Source organism: Schistocerca piceifrons, chromosome 1, assembly GCF_021461385.2.
Source record: "Schistocerca piceifrons isolate TAMUIC-IGC-003096 chromosome 1, iqSchPice1.1, whole genome shotgun sequence".
NCBI lineage: Eukaryota > Metazoa > Arthropoda > Insecta > Orthoptera > Acrididae > Schistocerca > Schistocerca piceifrons.
In genome coordinates, this window is record NC_060138.1 from 332121962 (window position 1) to 332144347 (window position 22386).

The window sequence follows — 22386 nt, forward strand, 5'->3', positions numbered from 1 at the left end:
AGAAGACAGGTCGCTGTGAAAAATGAGAGGGGTTTTCGAGTTATGAAATTCAGAACGGTGATAAACAGGTAGGGGGCTGGCTAGCACAAAGGGAAAACAAGCCGTGCTGCGCGGGGAAAGACGGACGGCCCGCCGCGCCCTGCCCGCAGTAAAGCTGTCCTCGCGACGCGACGCCTCGCCGAACATGGCGCCCGAGGCGTCGTAAATCCCGACCTGGGTTTCGCGATCTTCACTGAAGCACACAACCACTCCTTTTTAGGGAACTGACAGGACCGCTAACACCGACCACTTCGTGACCAGTCGCGACTCGGCTAGAAAAATAGTGTGCTCCACGGCGTGGCAACACCGGGTGGATCTATATTTTCAGCCTGACTCACACCTACTCCCCTCTTTGGGAAAATTCCGACAGGCTAATTGCTTAACCCTTTTCCTTTTTTGCCACCGTAGGAAAATGTCTACTGTCAACGCGAACTATTTACTGATTGTACTCAGTTGGCAGACTGTCCGCGGATTAGCGTGTAGTATCTCGTTGCCTCACATTCATCTATAAGTGGAAAATTATCTGCCTATGTCAAGAATTTGTGTTCTGTTCTCGGAAGGGAACATCGTTCAATACGTGCCCTGGTACTCACGGCGTTGGTATGTGGGCCACGTGAGGGGTGTTCACAAAATTTTAATTGTCATCTCAAAAAGAAAAATACCAACGTAGACGGCAGCAAAGCGTTCCTAAGATCATGCGTAAAAAGGGAGTACTAAGCACATCACTAATACTCAAGAGCAGAATGAAATAAATCTGTTACAAGTCATGCAGCTCTTCTTAAAAGTTTTCAGATTCATGAGTCATTCTCTCGTTATGAGACCTGCTCCTAGACCACAGCGAATCATCCTAAGTTTCGAGGCAGTCCAGCCAGGATGAACTGCTGATGGTGTGATAGATACGTTGGCCAGACGAGGTATAGTCTGTATATAATTTGCTGAACGTGTCTCAGAAGTGCAACCCACGTAATGCAGCCTTATGCAAAGAGCCAAAGTGGCGACAAAGCGAATGGTTATCAACATGCTGCGAGCGGATCCATAATAATTTTTTTGATAAAATTACGAAAACTCACGAATCAAAATTCTCACGATGCGAAGATAAAAAGTATACATGACTTCGTCTCATTTCTTAAGTTAAGATGAGCGCGTGAGGACAGTAATAAACCCACCTCCTAATAAAGCTCGCTAAATTTAGAGCGAATCAGAGCCGGTGATATTCTAACAGCGAAAATACGAGTATAACAGCAGCGGGGGAGAATATGCTAAATCCCATACGACACGCGGTATTCGTGAATGGCTTACAAGGACCTCTTATAAGCTGCTCCGAAATGAAACTAGACCTTCCCAAAACGTTCCCACTTTACATCACTGTGAAAGTCACACCGAAGGACGATATCATTGAGTCGTGTCCCGTATCGTATTATGTTACGCTCAAACAAAATAGGACACTTCCGTTGTAATTAAGCACATTTTTTGCGTTTATTGTGACTGACAGTCACCATACCAATCAGTAACCTCGTGTATTTTCTTCTGATTCATTCTTACGTGACATCATCTATGTACGAACTACGGCACTGTCTGCAGATAATCTTGGAGAGTTGCTGACTGTGGATAAATTCATCCATGTATGCGGCCAGGGCACCGGCCCAGTTACCATTTCAAAGGCACGTCCGGTGCTATGTTTTTTTACTGTCAGTCTCTATCCTGAAATAATAACACGGTGAGGTGTGCATTAGGTAATTCGAAAGGATTCCATTTCCTTTCCGATCAGTGAGACGTAAATTTTCTTTAGGTTTTTCTCCCCTCTGAAAAAAAGGACAGAATATCATCGTGTCTCTAACCAGAAGTATCCGAAGCGCGTATCCACTCACAAACAATAGTGTTGATCTGAATGAAACTCCTTCCTAATGCCAATATATGCACCATACGACGTCCTGCCCTAATTTACAGTAATATATAAGTAGATGCGTATAAAGAGCATTAATTGAGTTGCATCCGACATTCGTGATGTCTCCATTTAGCATTTGTAACTCTCCTTCTTCCTACAGTTTAGATTACCTCAGAAATCTGACGTCCTGGTATTTGTGTGGATCGATCTTAATACGTGCGTTCTATAGAGGAGTGATTTGCGATCTTTTCCAACAAGCGATGTTGTAATGCTGTGGAGTTGTAAGGCGGTACGTGGTGGCTACATTGTGCATCATCCGAAAGACAACCCAAACGCAGAGCCCAGACAGTGTGGCGTGACTGGTTCGCAGAATCAGCATCAGCATCTTACGCCAGAACTCCCACACTTCCCTTCTAGGAAGCGGGCGCACTCAAGCTTCACTACGCGTGGACCAAGCAGGGTGAGAGAAACAAAGCAAGCTACAAAATTACGGGGAACAACAAACGCGCAAATTACGTATTGCAAAGTATATTTACTCCCACTTATTCTTCGTAAACGAAATTCGACGAACCGTCATGGCAGAAATCACACACACCTGTGTCAACATAAGCTGCAAAAAGTTCTTTGATCAGTCCTGATTGTTTAAATACTCATCTTTATGACAGATCAGAAGAGGGAAAGCTCTTGGCACGGCTTTGTACTTTTGCACTTGATAATGTATCTGTGTAGGCGTAAAACTTAATTACTTTGAGGCACTCTGACATACACGACAAACATGTCACTAACTTTACTGTTTTACACGCACTTATTACAAGTGTGACGGTATCTACTTTGAAAAGAACACGCCTGATTTTCTGCCCCAAAATCCACGTTTCGAACTTGCGTTTGAGCTACACTGAAGAGCCTCAGAAACTGGTACACTTGCCTAATATTATGCAGAGCCCCCATGAGCACGCAAAAGCGCAGCCACACGACGTGGCATATACTCGACTAATGTAGTGCTGGAGGGAACTGTCACCATGAATCCTGTAGAACTGTCCATAAATCCGTAAGATTACGAGGGGGTGAAGACCTCTTCTGAACAGTACGCTGCAAGGCATCCAAAATGTGCTCAACAATGTTCATGTCTGGGCAGTTTGGTAGCCAGCGGAAGAATTAAAACTCAGGAGAGTGTTCCTGGAGCCACTCTGTAGCAGTTCGGGATGTGTAGGGTGTCGCATTGTCCTGCTGGAATTGCCCAAGTCCGTCGGAATGCACAATGGACATCAATGGATGCAGGTGATCAGACAGGATGCTTACGTACGCATCATCTGTCAGAGTCGTATCTACACGTATCCAGGGTCCTATATCACTCCAACGCCACACACCATTACAGGGCCTCCACTAGCTTGAACAGACCCTTGCTGACATGCAGGGTCGATGGATTCATGAGGTTGTCTCCATACCCGTACGCGTGCATCCGCTCGATACAATATGAAACTAGACTCGTTCGATCAGGCAACATGTTTCCAGTCATCAACAGTCTAGTGTCGATGTTGACAGGTCCAGGCGAGGTGCAAAGCTTTGTGTTGTGCAGTCATCAAGAGCACACGACTGGGCCATCGGCTCCGAAAACCAATACCGTCTGTTTCGTTGAATGGTTCGCACGCTGCCACTTTATGATGGCTCTACGTTGAAATCTGCAGCTATCTGCGGAAGGGTTGCAGTTCTGTCACGCTCAACGATTCTTTTCAGTCATCTGTGGTCCCATTCTCGCAGGATCTTTTTCCCACCGCAGCGATATCCGAGATTTGATGTTTTACCGAATTCCTTACACTCACGGTACACTCGTAAAATGGTCGTACGGGAAAATCCCCATTTCATCGCTACTTCAGAGATACTGTGTCCCACAGCTCATGCGTCGACTATAACATCACGATCACACTCATTTAAATCTTGATAAGCTGCCATTGCAACAGCAGTAACCCTTCTAACAACTGGGCCAGACACTTGTCTTATATAGGCGTTGCCGACCGCAGCGCCGTATTCTGCCTGTTTACATACCTCTATATTCGAATACTCGTCCCTATACGAGTTTCTTTGGTGATTCGGTGTGTAATGACTTCATCTTCAGCACGCCATTACAGCGTAGTCTTCCTGCTTTTCTACTCCAATATATGTTCCGCTTGTAGAATGGGATTTGTGTTTAGATGTGTACCATATATATTCATATTCTGTAAAAAAGACGAGTAACTACTTGTAGTCTTCATTGTTTTTCACCATCATATCGTGAAATTCTGTATTTTAAGTACACAAATTAAGAGTGGAAATGGAAGACACCCTAAGTGCAATTTTTTCACAAAACGCGTTTCCAGTGGCATTTTGTTCTCCCTACTTTGTTACATTTTCCGAGACTTGTTGCAAGTGTGAAATCATGAAGAAAGTGTTTGAGACTTTAGTTACCGGACGGCGCATGATCTGTGTGTCAAGCAGCGCTTCCAAATCTAGTTCTAAGTGCCTTGCGTCAGGGTCTCCTTCATTTACCCTGGGATGGTCTGAAGAGATAACACACAAACGTTTGGTTACTGGGCACAGCTCTTTTTGAGCTGCGACAGAGATTTTCCATTTGTCCTGGAAGATTAACACAAAATTGTTGAGTCAGTTAAAGTTGTGAACCCATTCATTGTAATTTCAATGCATACCACTGACTTCTTTGATTTTAAATATGCTGCTGGAAAATTGTTGTCAATTCAGGCATGTTAGATCTCCAAATTCAGTATGATAAAACTATCTCATACTCATCCATCTCCAGAAGCTATTAAAAATTCTTAGTCTGAAATGGAAGACTGGAAAGAAGTTAATGTACTCGTAAGAGTATACACAATGGTAGATTTATGCCACACCGTACTTCGTCAGAACGACCAGTCATGTTAATCTTTTGCAAAACAGAAACAGTAAACTTTGTAACATTTGATTGCAAGAATAGAGTTGCTTAAGAAATAGAAGTCAATAAAGAGGGATCTTTTTCCTTGAAGTTAATAATGCTTTTCTCTTGTAAAAAAAATTGAAAAGAAGTGAATAATTATTTTTGTTGAGCACAGCTCTCGTGGTTAAAAAGTTACTGTACTTTTTCTGTACTTGCATTATCACAAATGTGCCTGTCTATTAATGGTTCTTGAAAGAGAAACTATGGTATTGGCACTCACAATTAGTCAGTTTCCTGGTACAGCACTTACAACGTTCTTAATAAATTATTTGTTTTCTAATCTGTCTCAAGATAAGATTTCGGTATTAGCATACTTTCTCAAATTTTGGATAAAAATAAGTTACGCACACGAGACTGTTAAGGCTTTCGTGGCCACTTACTGACTGACTGCCTGATAGCTTCTGTCTCGGGTTCTTCGGCCGACGCTCGTCTGATGATTTTTCTGTCGCTGTACGTATGTACACGAGGACAGTTGTTGGGTATTTGGCCTTAGAACCTTTTCCATTACCGATTTACGACAATTATTTCCGCGGAATTGATCCTCCTTGACTGCAAGTAGGTTTCCAAATCGGGCAGCCCTCGCCGGCTGCCGACAGCTGCTGCCGATCCGCCGGCCACGTGTCCTTGCTGAAGCGAGCGCCGAGGACCGGTTTCTGGAGCAGAGTCTCCCCGTTCCGCACGAGGTTTCCCAACGCGGCCGCGGTTCCTGGAACATGCGTCCAGCGCTGTCGGATTTGCCTCGTCACAAACGCGGTTCTTGCCCTGTCACTCGTGGGCGTAATCTTCCTAGTATCTCGCAGACGTCTCAAGGGTAGTTACCATTTGAAGCAAATGCCTTTCACTTTTCGAAGGCCGAAAATCCGAAAAGAGAAATTCTTAACTATTGCAAAGCGCCTGTGACTTGATCTGACGCGTGGAACCATAAAAAGTCGGCTTAATGCTTGACAAGACTCATACAAAGGAAATCTTTGGACGTGTAGAGGGTGTTCGGAAAATCCCGTTGCAGACTTCTATGACTTGTAGAGAAGAATGGGTACATAATATTTTGAATAGGAACCCATGTCCGGAAACGTATCCAGTTCTACGACGATTTGAGTTGATGTGTTTAACACCCCCACTTCTGCTTCAGGAATTTAATTAGGCGTGACGCTGTACAGTTACTAGGTAAAAATGCGAAAGAAAATGTAACTTAACATCTGTTTTCAGTTAGGTACATTACGTGTTTACTTTCTACATCTACATGGATACTCTGTAAATCACATTTAAATGCCTGGCAGAGGGTTCATCGAACCACCATCACAATTCTCTATTATTCCAATCTCGTATAGCACGCGGGAAGAATGAACACCTATATCTTTCCGTACGAGCTCTGATTTCCCTTATTTTATCTTGGTGATCGTTCCTCGCTATATAAGTCGGTGTCAACAAAATATTTTCGCATTCAGAAGAGAAAGTTGGTGATTGGAATTTCGTGAGAAGATTCCGTCGCAACGAAAAACGCCTTTCTTTTAATGATGTCCAGCCCAAATCCTGTATCATTTCTGTGACATTCTCTCCCATCTTTCGCGATAATACAAAACGTGCTGCCTTTCTTTGAACTTTTTCGATGTACTCTGTCAGTCCTATCCGGTAAGTATCCCACACCGCGCAACAGTATTCTAAAAGTGGACGGACAAGCGTAGTGTAGGCAGTCTCCTCAGTAGGTCTGTTACATTTTCTAAGTGTCCTGCCAATAAAACGCAGTCTTTGGTAAGCCTTCCCCACAACATTTTCTGTGTGTTCCTTCCAATTTAAATTGTTCGTAATTGTAATACTTAGGTGTTTAGCTGAATTTACGGCTTTTAGATCAGTCTGATTTATCGTGTAACCGAATTTTAACGCGTTCCTTTTAGCACTCATGTGGATGACCTCACACTTTTCATTATTTAAGGTCAACTGCCTCTTTTCACACCATTCCGATATTTCTTCTAAATCGTTTTGCAGTTTGTTTTGATCTTCTGATGAACAACCGAAGACGGCTGCTCAGATTGTCTCCCAAATCGTTTATATAGATAAGGAACAGCAAAGGGCCTATAACACTACCTTGGGGAACGCCACAAATCACTTCTGTTTTACTCGATGACTTTCCGTCAATTACAACGAACTGTGACCTCTCTGACAGGAAATCACTTTAATACAAAACGAAAAATAAACCAGCATACGGTACGTACAGAACAGTACTGATGGATTTCGACAGCGGCTCGATTTAGCGACCACAAACGTGTCAAAGACAATGTGCCTACGAAGCATGTTCTGGTGCACACTCTCCATCGCACCTGATGTCTTTTCAGTTTCTAGTGCAGCGGTGAGCACTCGTTCCAGCAGATCTTCCTCTCTCTCTACAAGAGTCTCGTAAATTAAAATTTGTGTACGACCCCACACCATGTGGCCGTCGGACGCACTTAACGTCATTCGACTACTCTACCACACACCGGGACAAGCAGCTCTGAGACTTTTCTCTTTCCCTCAGCACACATGGACGCGGTACACGTCTAAATTGAAACCGACTTAGAACTGTACGTTTCGGAACATGGGTTCCCTTGCAAAATATTATGTACTTACTCCCTTCCACAGTCCTAGAAGTTAGTAAAGAGAATTTACGAACACCCTGTAGAATACAATACCCTAGGTCGGGATTTTAAAGCAATATAATCAGTGTCATTTGGCACCGAATAACTGAAACGAATCGATACCGTAGTCACGATACGCCTTAACTCTTTGGAGCACGGTGGTATACATAGTATACCACCTTTTGAAAATTTTCTTGGCTCTTTGCACAGTGGTTTAACTGCACGACCACCACTCTAATATGCTCACCTAGTTCTCTACTTATCAGACAGATGGCACTCACTGCCTATAAGGAATCAGTTCCCGCCAAGAATTGCATAGATTACAACTGTGAAAGCTGCGTGCTGAGTTGTGCATGGTTTTTGCGTGTGAATAGTGGTTTATAACGAATTTCTTGTTGCGCCTGTGTTTTTTCCATATCTTGGACGTCACAGCTACGGTATGAACCCATGTATACATTCATATGCACAATCTTCCGTTATTTATATACAATTTATTTTGGTGGTATATTATTTGTACCACCGTGCATGTAGCAGTATTCTATTGCATTTCGTTTCCTAGTATAAAATTCGAAATCCTCCGCTACAAAGTTTAGTTTTTAATTGTGTTGTGACTTATTTTAGCTCTTTCTCCATTTTGTTTTGCTTACGTATTCTTTACTTGGATTCAGGCTGTTGTTTGAAAATGAAAATGTCAAGAAGAGGCTTACGAGATGAAGAAATCGAACGATTATTGTGTGAAATTCCATCAGACGAGGATTCCACTGTTGACACCACAGATGACGAATCTGATTATGAAGCAAGCATTGTTGCGGAGGCTATTGTGTCGTCTGAAGGCGAAGTTTCAGAGAGCGAGGAAGAAAGTGAGTCCACTCCGCCAAAACGCGCTGCTGACACAGCGCCAACTTGGGGACAACAATTCAATGCTACCTCAGGAATGCAGTTCGACAGTGAATCAGGACCAAGTGCTTTTATTAGGGACATTGATGATCCAGAACCTATCGATATATTCGAAAAAATATTTCCAAAAGAGCTAGTTCAGCTAATCGTTTTCCAAACAAATTTATATGCGACGCAATCTGGCAAGTCTTTCACTCCAACAACTGACAATGAAATACGAACTTTCCTGGGAATCAACATTTTGATGGGTATAAAGCGTATGCCAGCATACAGAGACTACTGGTCTAGTGCCCCAGAACTTCATGATCGTTATATTGCATCTCTGATGGCAGTAAATCGGTTTGGATGGTTACTGAGGAACATTCATCTGAATGATAACACATTGCATCCAGAAAAAGGACACCCAGGTTATGACAAACTGTACAAGCTGCGACCAGTGATCAAGATACTATCTGAATCTTTTTCCAAGTGTTACCAACCCAGCAAACACCTAGCAATTGATGAGTCAATGATCAAATTCAAAGGCCGCAACAGTATGAAACAATACATGAGAGATAAACCCATAAAGCGTGGTTACAAAGTGTGGATGCTGTGTGACAAGACCTCTTACAACTTGAAATTTGATATTTACACCGGAAAAGTAGGTGACACAGTGCAAACAGGCCTTGGGGAGCATGTAGTGCTGAGTTTGTCCTCTGAACTCGTAAATAAAGGCCATTATCTTTATTTCGACAACTATTTCAATAGCTATAACTTGTTGGCTGGTTTACAGCAGAGAAACATATATGCCTGTGGGACAGTTCAACCAACAAGGAAACATTTACCCAAATTAAAAACAGACAAAGAATTAAGCAGAGGTGAATTTGACTGGAGGGTCAGCAACTGTGGCATCCTCTACTTGAAGTGGAAAGATAAGAGAGCTGTTCATCTCCTTTCAAATTTTCACAGTCCTGAAGTTACTACAGTGACTCGCCGTGAAAGAGATGGTTCACGCATAGAGCTACCTTGTCCTCAAGCAGTGATGGATTACAATGCACACATGAACAATGTCGACAAGTTCGACCAACTGAAAAAATCATATGAAATAAGCCGGAGAAGTAAAAAGTGGTGGCACCGAATATTCTTTCACCTGCTTGATGTCAGTATCGTCAACAGCTATATAATTTGGAAGGAACTAGGCGATAGAGAAAAAATGACTGCCAAAGTCTTCAGGATGAGTATCCTGCAAAGCTTAGTAACCCAGAAAACACCATTGAGGCCATCTAGACTTCATGAGAGTCAAGTCCACGTAAAGAAAAACAAGCCATATGTTTCCTCACGCCAGCGTCTCGACAATTCATCCCACCAGCCAGAGCGTACTACCGCCAGACGTTGTGCGAAATGCAGTACAAAAAAGAAGCAAGTGCGCACTTTCTGGATGTGCGCTGAATGCAAAGTGCCTTTGTGCCTTAGCAAAACAAAAAGGTGCTTTCAAGATTTTCACAAAAAGGAATAAGAAACATATTTTATTTGTAAGGTTTGTAATTTGATTTTGTATTGTAAATGACCAATTGCCAGAAATAAAATTATTTTACATTAATTATACTAATTATTACTGCTTAGAGTAGAATTTAAAGGTGAGTTACAAGCACAAACCAAGATATCTCAAAAACTTTAGGTACGGCCCTAAGTGGCATGGTGGTATATTATATATACCACCATCTAAAACCAAAATCAATACAATAAAAAATTTTAATTCATGTTTTCCTTTATTAGCAACCCCACCAGACATAGAAAATGCATGTTTTATTAAAAAATTAATTAAACATAAAATCTGTGCATCAAAGAGTTAAAAGAGATGGGCATTACTTTTATTTTGTTCTAGTAGACTTCGCTATAGTTCAATTACCTCAGTATTTTGCCGAAAACTATATATATACAAAATGTAGCGACATGAGACTACTGCGGGGAAGGTAATCTTCTTATCATGTAGACTATTTTCATAACTTGTATAGTCTTACCGTACGTTGCAAAATGTGAGTTGAAATACTTTTCAATCTTCGAATTACGTGAAAAATTTTACCTATTCACTGCGAAACAGAAATGAATTTCAGTACTAGCGTTCAAATTTCGGGCCTAAAATTCATTTCAGTCATTGAGTATTTGAAAATAAAACTGTATAATACCACAATGAAAATCGTAACCAGTTTTAGACCCTGGCCGGCCGCTGTGACCGAGTGGATCTAGGGGCTTCAGTCCGGAACCGCGCGACTGCTACGGTCGCAGGTTCGAATCCTGCCTCGGGCATGGATGTGTGTGATGTCATTAGGTTAGTTAGGGTTAAGTAGTTCTAAGTTGTAGGGGACTGATGATCTCAGATGTTAAGTCCCATAGTGCTCAGAGCCATTTGAACAATTTTTGCAAACCCCTTGTTAACATCATATGAAGCCTTTTAAAGTTTCATTTCTCATATTCAGGTACTTGCGGTCTATAACGTCTTAGTTCGTATCGTACTTAAAAATGAGCGCTGAAATGTGAATGTGTAGTAGTATGCCATTAATTTTATTTGTGGTTAAATACAGATTTCAGTTTATTTTTCGCATTTTCAAGGTGGGCCTAAGCTCGACAACACACACAAGCTTGTAATCTCGGTTACATATTTCATGTGCAAAAGGCAATTTCAGACTAATGAGAATAGCCCATAGAGTATGATACAACCGTAATGAAATTGAGAATTTAAAAACTTGTCTATTTTTAAAAACGACATTCCGCTAATTAACTGATGCTGTACGAACATGGAAATATAAAGTGACAAATTGTGTGCAATAATAATAATAATAATGGCGTGTGACGAGGGCCTTCCGTTAGGTAGACCGCCCGCCTGGTGCAAGTCTTTCGATTTGACGCCACTTTTTTTTCTTTTTTTAATTTCATTTTGTTCGTTTTCGTTCGTTCTATCTGATCGGGGCGGACGTCATAAGACACCCTTTTAAGTTCGTTGTTGATCTATTAACTCAGTTTTTTTTTGTTACAGAGAGTCACTTCGGCGACTTGCGCGTCGATGGGGATGAAATGATGATGATTAGGACAACACAACACCCAGTCCCTGAGCGGAGAAAATCTCCGACCCAGCCGGGAATCGAACCCAGGTCCTGAGGATTGACAGTCTGTCGCGCTGACCACTCAGCTACCGGGGGCGGACATGTGTGCAATGAATAAATGAAACGAGTTGTCTTATAACAGAAATGTAGGCGTTGTTGTTTTTCTGGTCTTCAGTCCTGAGACTGGTTTGATGCAGCTCTCCATGCTACTCTATCCTGTGCAAGCTGCTTCATCTCCCAGTACGTACTGCAGCCTACATCCTTCTGAATCTGCATAGTGTAGTCATCTCTTGGTCTCGTTCTACGATTTTTACCCTCCACGCTGTCCTCCAATACTGCATTGGTGATCTCTTGATGCCTCAGAACATGTCCTACCAACCGATCCCTTCTTCTAGTCAAGTTGTGCCACAAGCTCATCTTCCCCCCATTCTATTCAATACCTCCTCATTAGCTATGTGATCTACCCATCTAATCTTCAGCATTCTTCTGTAGCACCACATTTCGAAAGCTTCTATTCTCTTCTTGTCCAAACTATTTATCGTCCATGTTTCACTTCCATACATGGCTACACTTCATACAAATCTTTCAGAAACGACTTCCCGACACTTAAATCTATACTCGATGTTAACAAATTTTCCTTTCTTCAGAAACGCTTTCCTTGCCATTGCCAGTCTACATTTTATATCCTCTCTACTTCGACCATCATCAGTTATTTTGCTCCCGAAACAGCAAAACTCCTTTACTACTTTAAGTGTCTCATTTCCTAATCTAATTCCCTCAGCATCACCTGACTTAATTCGACTACATTCCATTATCCTCGTTTTGCTTTTGTTGATGTTCATTTTATATCCTCCTTTCAAGATACTGTCCATTCCGTTCAACTGCTCTTCCAAGTCCTTTGCTGTCTCTGACAGAATTACAGTGTCATCGGCAAACTTCAAAGTTTTTATTTCTTCTCCATGGATTTTAATACCTACTCCGAACTTTTCTTTTGTTTCCTTCACTGCTTGCTCAATATACAGATTGAATAACATCGGGGAGAGACTACAACCCTGTCGCACTCGCTTCCCAACCACTGCTTCCCTTTCATGTCCCTCGACTCTTATAACTGCTATCTGGTTTCTGTACAAATTGTAAATGGCCTTTCGCTCCCTGTATTGTACCCCTGGCACCTTCATAATTTGAAAGAGAGTATTCCAGTCAACATTGTCAAAAACTTTCTCTAAGTCTACGAATGCTAGAAACGTAGGTTTTCCTTTTCTTAATCTGGCTTCTAAGATAAGTCGTAGGGTTTGTATTGCCTCACGTATTCCAATATTTCTACGGAATCCAAACTGATCTTCCCCTAGGTCGGCTTCTACCAGTTTTTCCATTCGTCTGTACAGAATTCGTGTTAGTATTTTCCAAGTATGACTTATTAAACTGATAGTTCGGTAATTTTCACATCTGTCAACACCTGCTTTCTTTGGGATTGGAATTATTATATTCTTCTTGAAGTCTGAGGGTATTTCGTGTGTTTCATACATTTTGCTCACCAGATGGTAGAGTTTTGTCAGGACTGGCTCTCCCAAGGCTGTCAGTAGTTCTAATGGAATGTTGTCTACTCCCGGGGCCTTGTTTCGACTTAGGTCTTTCAGTGCTCTGTAGGCGTATAATTGACAATAATTACATCTTATTACAACAAAATTCTGATTTACGCAAATTGGAAATTATATTTCTGTAGTAATGGATGACGAGTAGCAGATGGTCTACATGAACTCGTCGTGGCACTCCATTTGAAAGCGAGAGACCTGTACAGCAGACCGAGTTCCAAATTTAGCATGTAAAGATTGAATACATTTGCCGAGACAACGATAACAGACATAGCCAATTGTTAACCCATAGTAGCCATGGCGTACGGCCTTAACAAGTGAACCCTTGCAATTAGGCATCTCTACGATCAAGATAAAAAAGAATAAAGGGTGCAAAGAATGTAACCTGCCAGTTGCCAATTAAAACCTGTTAACTGGTTGAAAAACAGCGATTATTATCTGTCTACGTGAGCATACTGTGTCAAGAGTAACTCATTCGTGTAGCGGAATATGAGCTACTTTCCTCGCCTGCTATGATTTAAACTACTACTGACACCGAGGTCATAAGAAACACGTAGCGTTCGCTGCATGTGAACGGCGGACAAGAAGACAGTGACAAGCAACCAGGTCACGTAAGTGCAAGGAAACAATGCATCAGATACAGGTGATTGACGATAGGAGGGAAAACGCAGAATAAACGGACAGTAAAAACAAAAAAATAAGAAAGATTATAATTACTTTCTAGACGAAACATTTTTAGATGTGCAGGTGAGTAAAGTTTATGAAAGTTCTTGATTTCACAGACATGAAAATATTTGGTGACATTTATCTGCATAAAATAGGACGTGTGTCGTCATCATTCTAAGACAGATTGGAAGCAGCTCTGTCTGAAGCGTGGTATTTTATTTTCTTCTTTATGTATCGAAAATCATGAGGAATGAAAGAAATTAGCGCTTCTACACAGGCTCACAGAAAGTCGTTCGTATCGCACACTATTTTCGAATGGGAGAGCGATGCTAGAAGTAGCCTCCGCCATACACCGTAATGATACTTGCAGAGCATGTATGTGCATGTAGATGTGTGTGCCCTAAATCTATATTTTCTGCATCACTGGTCATAAATCAGGTATTATCAGTTCATTTAGGTCTAGAGCAGGGGTAGACAACCGTTTTTTAACTTCCTCCCACTTTTGTGTCTCTGCTAGAACTAAAAATTTCAACCGCCTCCCGTTTCCACATTAACATAATGGCTCTGAGCACTATGGGACTTAACATCTATGGTCATCAGTCCCCTAGAACTACTTAAACCTAACTAACCTAAGGACGGCACACAACACCCAGTAATCACGAGGCAGAGAAAATCTCTGACCCCGCCGGGAACCGAACCCGGGAACCCGGGCGTGGGAAGCGAGAACGCTACCGCACGACCACGAGCTGCGGACCCACATTAACAGTGATTTAAGTAGTAGGGAAATAAATTCGCTTTATAAAATTTGTGAAGCAGAGTTACAGCAAGTTACTTACCAAATACTTTATATCAATATTTTATGAAAATATCCAACCGCCTACCCCCCACCAATAAAGCTTCGACATCCAGTCGGTAGAGACCATGTTGACCACCACTGGTCTAGAGCGCTATAGTAGCTACAGTGCAGTGCTCTCTGTATCACATTACGATGGATGTTCAAGGCGTGTCACACACAGCACTGCTTCTACGGAATCCAAAGGGTACATTCCTGTTTAAGTTTAAGCTATCTTTGTAAATAAAAGTGTATTGTAGCTCAAATCCCTTTGAAAAGAGTAAAACTATTTGGTTTGTATCTTCTTCATTTTTTATGATGCCATTTACCAAACTCTTTTGCTGAAAATTATAAATATTGCAAATAGAAAATTTCGACATCCTTTGAAAGTAATCAGGGCATATCATCAATCTACAGTGCAGGAAAAATTAGATAACCCACTAAAAGATTTCCAACTCACTCAAAGTTTATCGTACAAACAATACATGGAGCGATTACATTTGCGGACCAATAGCTCAACTGTTCTAAGATATCATGTATGGATCCTGGTAAAACAAACAAATTAATACTAGTATAGCCACCATGGGCAGCAATTCAGGCACTGACTACGGAATGCAGTCGATCATAAAGGAGACGAATAATTGTCTTGGGATGTGTTATTCCACACCTGCTCGGTCAGTCCGCGTGCTGTGTAAGAGCTGCGGGCGGACGAGTCGTACGAGTTACGTGTCTCCACATCGTGTCCCATACACGCTCGATTGGAGACGAGTCCGGCGATCTTTGTACGTCCTGCAGAGCACGTTGAGTTTCGTGCACAGAGAGTGGGCGGGCATTATTCTGTTGAAACAGCACATCACCACCGTGCTGCAAAAACGGCCTTAAAACTGGTCGAACAACATTCTGCACGTATCGAGCGCTTGTCATCATTTGCTCTACAAACGCCAAAGGTGAACACGAGTTGTAGCTTATCGCATCCCAGACCATAAGGCCTGGCTTGGGGCCAGCGTGTCTTAAACTAATGCACTTTTCAAATTGTTCAAATGCCTCTGAGCACTATGGGACTTAATTTCTGAGGTCATCAGTCCCCTAGAACTTAGAACTACTTAAACCTAACTAATCTAAGGACATCACACACGTCCATGCCCGAGGCAAGATTCGAACCTGCGACCGTAACGGTCGCTTCGTTCCAGACTGCAGCGCTTATAACCGCTTGGCCACACCGGCCGGCTACTCCCCTTTTCCAGACAGAGCTCACCAGCTCTACGCTGTACGAGTGAATGACGGTCAACTGTATGCGGGCAGAACCTGCTTTCAACACTGAAGACTGTGATGCGGCATACCATCCGCCAGCTGAGCTTCTGACGTGCACGTCGATGCTGTAGCGTGAGTGAAACATGGGCTAGAGATGTGCGTGCCCGTAGTCCCACTCCTAATAACCGATTCACAATAGTTGGTGTCAACACTTGTGGGGAAGCAATGCTGTTGACTGTGTTGTGTAAGAAGAACGATCTTTCACTGCTACCCTTCCAATAAGATGGGCTGCAGGGCGTATGCGCTGCATATGTGCAGGTGTGAGGATGTTCATAAGTCCACTGTTGCCAGCATCGTCGCACAAGTGACGTAGCACGTCCAACTTCCCATATAATTCTCTGAAACAACCATCCTGCCACTGGGAGGGCCACAATTTGACCCCTCTAAAACTCGCTAATTTGGCTGTAGGAAGCACGACTGTGTCTCCGTGGCATGATGCTTGCTTCCTCCACACGTCCAAACCACACAAAACTTTATGGCCATAGGCATTCCCTTTCAGAGGATAGACACGGATGGCTTTCTGGTACCTATGCCACTACGACACCTGCCTGGAGGATGACGTTGAAACCATTACGAGTTCATTTACCATCCCACAGATGTCATCGGATCAAAATCGACACAGTCTTTCTAGTTGTCCTAATTTTATTTTTTTTGCCGACACTGTACATTGATGTGAGTTGTAGGATATGGTGCGAGCATATGAGCCCGTTCTTTACAGCTTGTTAAGCCGCAGAAGAGTGCAACGGGCTGCGCTATTCAGATAATAGGTGCCCACAGAGCTGTGGGCGCGTCACTGTATGTCCTCCGTCAGAGGGGCAAAGTAAGAGGAGAGTGAGGCATTCGCAGCTCGAGTAGCGAAGTGCTAGTTGCAATTATCAGCCGGTTCTGTGTCAGAATAGTAAGTGGGCACATGTTGGCAGCTCAGGCTGTAGCGTCGGTGCTGGCTCACACGTACAAGCAGCTGCGACTACCCGTCGCGGGCGAGTACTAAGAGTCCGTCTGTTGCATTGTTGGTAACTTAGGGAATATGTCCACTTTATCTGAATATCGGACCAAGATAAGTCATTCATAGGTTATCAAAACAAAAGGGCTATCAAAATACACTATCTGAGCAAAAATATAAAGACACCGCTATGTAGTGCGGAATGAAGCACCAGATGTCACGAGGGGAAGACCAGCCAATACACAAGGAAGTGCGAGTACTGTGTTGTCAGTGCAGAAGCAGCGACAGCTGATGCGGTCGGCTAGTGGAGCTCAGTGCTGTATTGCTGGACGACACTGACTAGTGTATAACAGAAGTGACTATTTTAACCTTCTCTTGCGGGTCAAGTCATGGCTGATGATTCTTAATTAGCATGTGTAGCAGTGCACAGAAATAATTTGGGCCCACCAACGAACGTTTCCGAGTAAGTCTACGGCGCAATACTTTGATTCGCTCGCGCACCGCAAGTCAGAGAAGCCCCTTTACACGATCGACTTCGTGTCTTCATTGTCTACTCGAGACAAGTGTGTGTACTACAGCGCCCCTGGCATTGTATTCCTGTAGTGAGTGTCGTCTGTTTGCAGTAGTCATTTTCATTTACGCGTCAGTGCCAAAACTGATTGTGTTGTAAGAGCCGTCCGCTGTGCAGTTTGGTATCTGAACAGTGAAAGAGAGCTTATGAGGGATCATTCTTTTTACGAAAACATCGAAATATAGTAACAAAATGCAGCAATACTTTTTATTAAAGACCAAAGCAGAACTGATAGTGGAAATTCTTGGCTTAGGGCTTGCGGTAACTTCTTTACACTCCTGAGAACTGAAAAAATAATAAAAATGTCATCTACACATTTCAGAATACATGAATCTGCATTTATGTGCTCAATAAAATATATATACATTCAAACACATGAAACAATATCTAGAACGCAGTAAATAGCACCTTTTTTAATCCTTTGTGTCTTTTTTCCAGCTGATTACCAAACAACATCAAATATTATTTTTCTCACCATATACATACATCAAAAAAAGTTTTGCATCACATCGGTTCCGAGAATTCCGGAACCTGTACAAAAAATTAAAATAAAGATCAACATAAACTTCATTTCCGCTCCTTTTATTGCCCATGAAAACCATACATTGCATGTTGTATCACCATATCACCACACAGTGGGACCTTCAGAGGTGGAGATCCTGATTGCTGTACACATCGGTACCTCTAATACCCAGCAGCACGTCATCTTGCATTGATGCATGCCTGTATTCGTGGTGGCATACTATCCACAAGTTTATCAAGGCGCTGTTGGTCCAGATTGTCCCACTCCTCAACGCCGATTCGGCGTAGATCCCTCTTAGTGGTTGGTGGGTCACGACGTCCATAAGCAGCCCTTTTTAATCCATCCCAATGTGCGTGAATTCCTAAAGGACCAAACTACTTAGCTCATCGGTCCCTAGACTTACACACTACTTAAACTAACTTAAACTAACTTGTGCTAAGAACAACACACACACCCATGCCCGAAGGAGGACTCGAACCTCCGGCGGGAGGGGCCGCGTAGTCCGTGGCTTGACGCCTCAAACCGCGCGGCCACTCCGCGCGGCTATCTATCCCAGGCATGTTCGATAGGGTTCATATCTGGAGAACATGCTGGCCACTCTAGTCGAGCAATGTTGTTATCCTGAAGGAAATCATTCACAAGACGTGCAGGATGGGGGCACGAATTGTTGTCCATGAACACGAATGCCTCGCCAATATGCTGCCAATATGGTTGCACTGTCGGACGGAGGATGGCATTCACGTATCGTACAGCCATTACGGTGCGTTCTATGACCACCAGCTGCGTATGTCAGCCCCACATAATGCTACCCCAAAGCATCAGGGAACCTCCACCTAACTGCACTCACTGCACAGTGTGTCTAAGGCGTTCAGCCTGACCGGGTTGCCTCCAAACGCTTTCTCCGACGATTGTCTCGTTGAAAGCATATACGACACTCATCGGTGAAGAGAACGTGATGCCAATCCTGGGCGGTCTATTCGGCATGTTGCTGGGCCCATCTGTACCGCACTGCATGGTGTCGTGGTTGCAAAGACGGACCTCGCTATGAACGTCGAAAGTGAAGTCGTGTATCGTGCAGCCTATTGCGCGCAGTTGGAGTCGTAACACGATGTCCTGTGGTTGCACAAAGAGCATTATTCAACATGGTGCCGTTGCTGTCAGGGTTCCTCGGCGCCATAATCCGTAGGCAGCTGTCATCCACTGCAGTAGTAGCCCTTGGGCGGCCTGAGCGAGCCATGTCGTCGACAGTTCCTGTCTCTCTTCTCTATCTCCTCCATGTCTGAACAACATCGCTTTGGTTCGCTCCAAGAGGCCTGCACACTCCCCTTGTTGAGAGCCTTTCCTGAAACGAAGTAACAATGCGGATGCAATAGAATCGCAGTACTGACTGTCTAGGCATGGTTGAACAACAAACAACACGAGCTGTGTACCTCCTTCCTGGTGGAATGACTGGAAGTGTTCAGCTGTCGGACCCCCTCCGTCTAATAGGCGCTGCTCATGCATGGTTGTTTACATATCTGGGCGGGTTTAGTGTCATCTCTGAACAGTCAAAGGGACTGTGTCTGTGATACAACATCCACAGCCAACGTCTGTCTTCAAGAGTTCTGGGAACCGGGATGATGCAAAAATTTTTTTATGTGTGTAATTCTGACACTTCCACTATTGAAATAATTCTCATTAAATCTATTTATGTTTCTACTGACGCATAGAGTGGGATTTTTCTATGTAAAACGTAAATACGTTTTTTCTTTCAGATATTTCGTCTCTCTTGTAGCAGACAACTAGTAGGAAAAAATACCGGGACCTTGTGTAACTTTTCCGTTGTCATGAAAACAAAGCAAATAGCGCAATAAAGGTTAAAAGGACACGACAAGTTTAAATCTTTTTTTATAAAATAATTAGCTCGGTCAGCATGGGTTATCACTTCCGGTGTTAGCAGTCACCGCCGTAGTCCCTTGTTTCTCAGCATGTGCAATGCGCGTCATACCCAGAAATTTATAACTGCGCGTTCGGCATAGTCTATGGATCACTGATATCATAGACACAGTTGCGTCGTGATTGGTTGGTAATTTACACGCAGGTACAAAAGGCTCATTCACTTCGACTAGTCGTTTTTGACTAGAAAGTCGCTCGTGTAAAACGGACTTAAAGAGTGCGCGGACTGGCCGCTGCCGCGAGTGGGACTTCGTCAGACGCTACGCAGAATCCGTGGAGAAGACGCGAGGAAAGTCTCAGAAAGTTCAGGCGCACCTTGTACAGAGAGTACGTAGGGAGGGCGTGCCGGAGAGGCAGCTGAGCGTGATGGATCCGCGACACGGCGGCCGCATCCTTATTAAGAGCCGCAAGGGCGGAGTAACGGTGCGGCGCGGCCCGCACGGTTTGGGGGACAGGTGCCGCAGCCCACCGGCCGCCGGCTGCCCCTGCCGTTGCGAAACGCGCCGTTGTGCAACCCGCGGCCTGCCACGCCGCTGTCATCCCTTTACTTAGCCGCTAACAGGTGGGCGCCCGCCTGCACACCACACTTCGGGCCAGCCGCTGCTGCCATATGGAGGGAGCCCATTCTCGTTCCGTTCCTGATGACCTCTTTGTAGACAGGAAGTGAAACCCTAGTCTTCTCCACTGCGCTTCTACAAGGTCCAGTCACATTAAAGTGACCACCGCCTATGTTCGACGTCAACGTCCAGTAACCACTCGTGGATTCCATATGGCAGCACTAGCGGTGGAGGTCGCATAAAGTGTGTCGGAGGGACGCGGAAAACAGTGCAGTAAGGCGGAAACGGAGCATGATCATTGCCTTCGGTCCAAAGGCAGGAGGATTCCTGAAAGGGCTAAGTTCGTTAACTGTTTGCGGGCCACCGTGGTTAAAACATACCGTGTATGACAAAACAGCGCTATCCAAAACCGGCGACGAGTTAGCTGTGAGCACCACGGGCCATGGATATAAGGGGTCAACGACGGCTGTGGAGACGTGTACGGCTGAATAGATGTACGTGTCCCAGATGAACCAAGGAGCTACCAACAGTGTCTCCTCAACAACTGTTCAGCAAACGTTGCTGCATATGGGCCTCCACAGCAGGCACCTGATTCATGCAGCCATGCTGACTCCTGTTCATCGACGAGAAAGGCTGGAATTTGCGAGCCAATACCACTGAGTGACGACAGGTGGCCTTTTCAGATGGATCACGTTCTGTTCTCCATCGGACAGCCGGTCGTTGGCGTGTACGGCGTGAGACATCTGAAAGCAAACGTCCTGCAACAATCGCTGGAAGGCTCCAAGCCGGAGGGCATTCTCTAGGTGATATCATGAGCACTCGGACAACACAAATGTGCATCTACCCTTGGGGACCATGTTCGCCTCTACACGCAGTTCGTTTTTCGTCGGCACGGTGGCCTCTAGCAGCAGGACGATGCAACGCGTCAAACAGCTCGAAGTGTACTGGATTTAAATCCAATCAAGGATCTGTGGGACCTTCTCGATCGGGCTGTTCGCGCCATGAATCCTCATCCGAGAAACCTAGCGCAGCTGGCCATGGCAGCATAGCTCCACATGCCTGTGTACCTTCCAGAACCTCACTGACTATTTTCTTGCACGTCTCGCAGCGGTGCGTCCTGCTGAAGGTGGTTGTTCAGGCTTTTGACAGATAGTCACATTAATGTCACTGGATAGTGTAGCTCTTCTTCAGTTACCGCCGCCGTGACTAGCAGCGGTTCGAATTGCGCCACAAAGCGAGCTGGCGCAGTCGTCAAACATGGCGGACTTGTGTATGGAAAAGAAGAAACTTTGTGTTCCGCTTGACGGCAGGTTTTGTCATGGGGAAAGCCTCGTCAGAGAGGTCTACCGCATGAGCGTCTAGGGAAGTGATTCCAATGGTGGTTTCCGGTTACCTTCCGCTGATGATGATGAAATGATAATGATGACAACACAACACCCACTCCCTGAGAGGAGAAAATCTCCGACCCAGCCGGGAAACGAACCCGGGCCCCTTGGCGGGACAGACGGCCGCGCTGACCACTCAGCTATCACGGCGGACTGTGTATAGGAAAGCGTGTGTTTAAACCACATCCAGATGGCGTATAGAGGTTTCCTATTTTCGTAGATGGAAATACAGCGGTAGCTATTACGTAAGTGTGATATACCACCAGTCGCTTTTTAAATTTCATACGACTTGTTTTCTGTACCGTCATCTACTTTTAGAGCTACTGCAGGCTCAATATCAGGTGGAGATGTTACAAGAATTCTTTATTCTGGACCCTGTGCAGCTAGACCCCACGGCCGTGGTGGTTACACTGCCTCGTGGTATCCCTGAAATATTTATTCCGATAATGTACATTCTAAAGCTTACAGACACACACACACACACGCACACACACACACACACACACACACAACGTTAGGGTAGCGCTGGTTGTTTACTGTAAACCAAGTATACATAAATATTTTGTGTATGTCTGGGGGTCGGGGTTTGAGGCAGG

The 22386-nt window shown here is 44.1% G+C and overlaps 2 protein-coding genes across 2 annotated transcripts in view; both read left to right on the forward strand.

Annotated features, from left to right (window-relative positions):
* Window positions 1-22386, forward strand: part of LOC124718985 — a 1052919-nt gene that overhangs the window by 631125 nt on the left and 399408 nt on the right. The window lies entirely within an intron of this gene.
* On the forward strand, window positions 8187-20400 carry LOC124718898 (piggyBac transposable element-derived protein 4-like). Its single transcript, XM_047244582.1, has 2 exons — window positions 8187-9035; window positions 20173-20400. The coding sequence occupies exons 1-2, from the start codon at window positions 8187-8189 to the stop codon at window positions 20398-20400; spliced, it is 1077 nt and encodes a 358-aa protein (XP_047100538.1).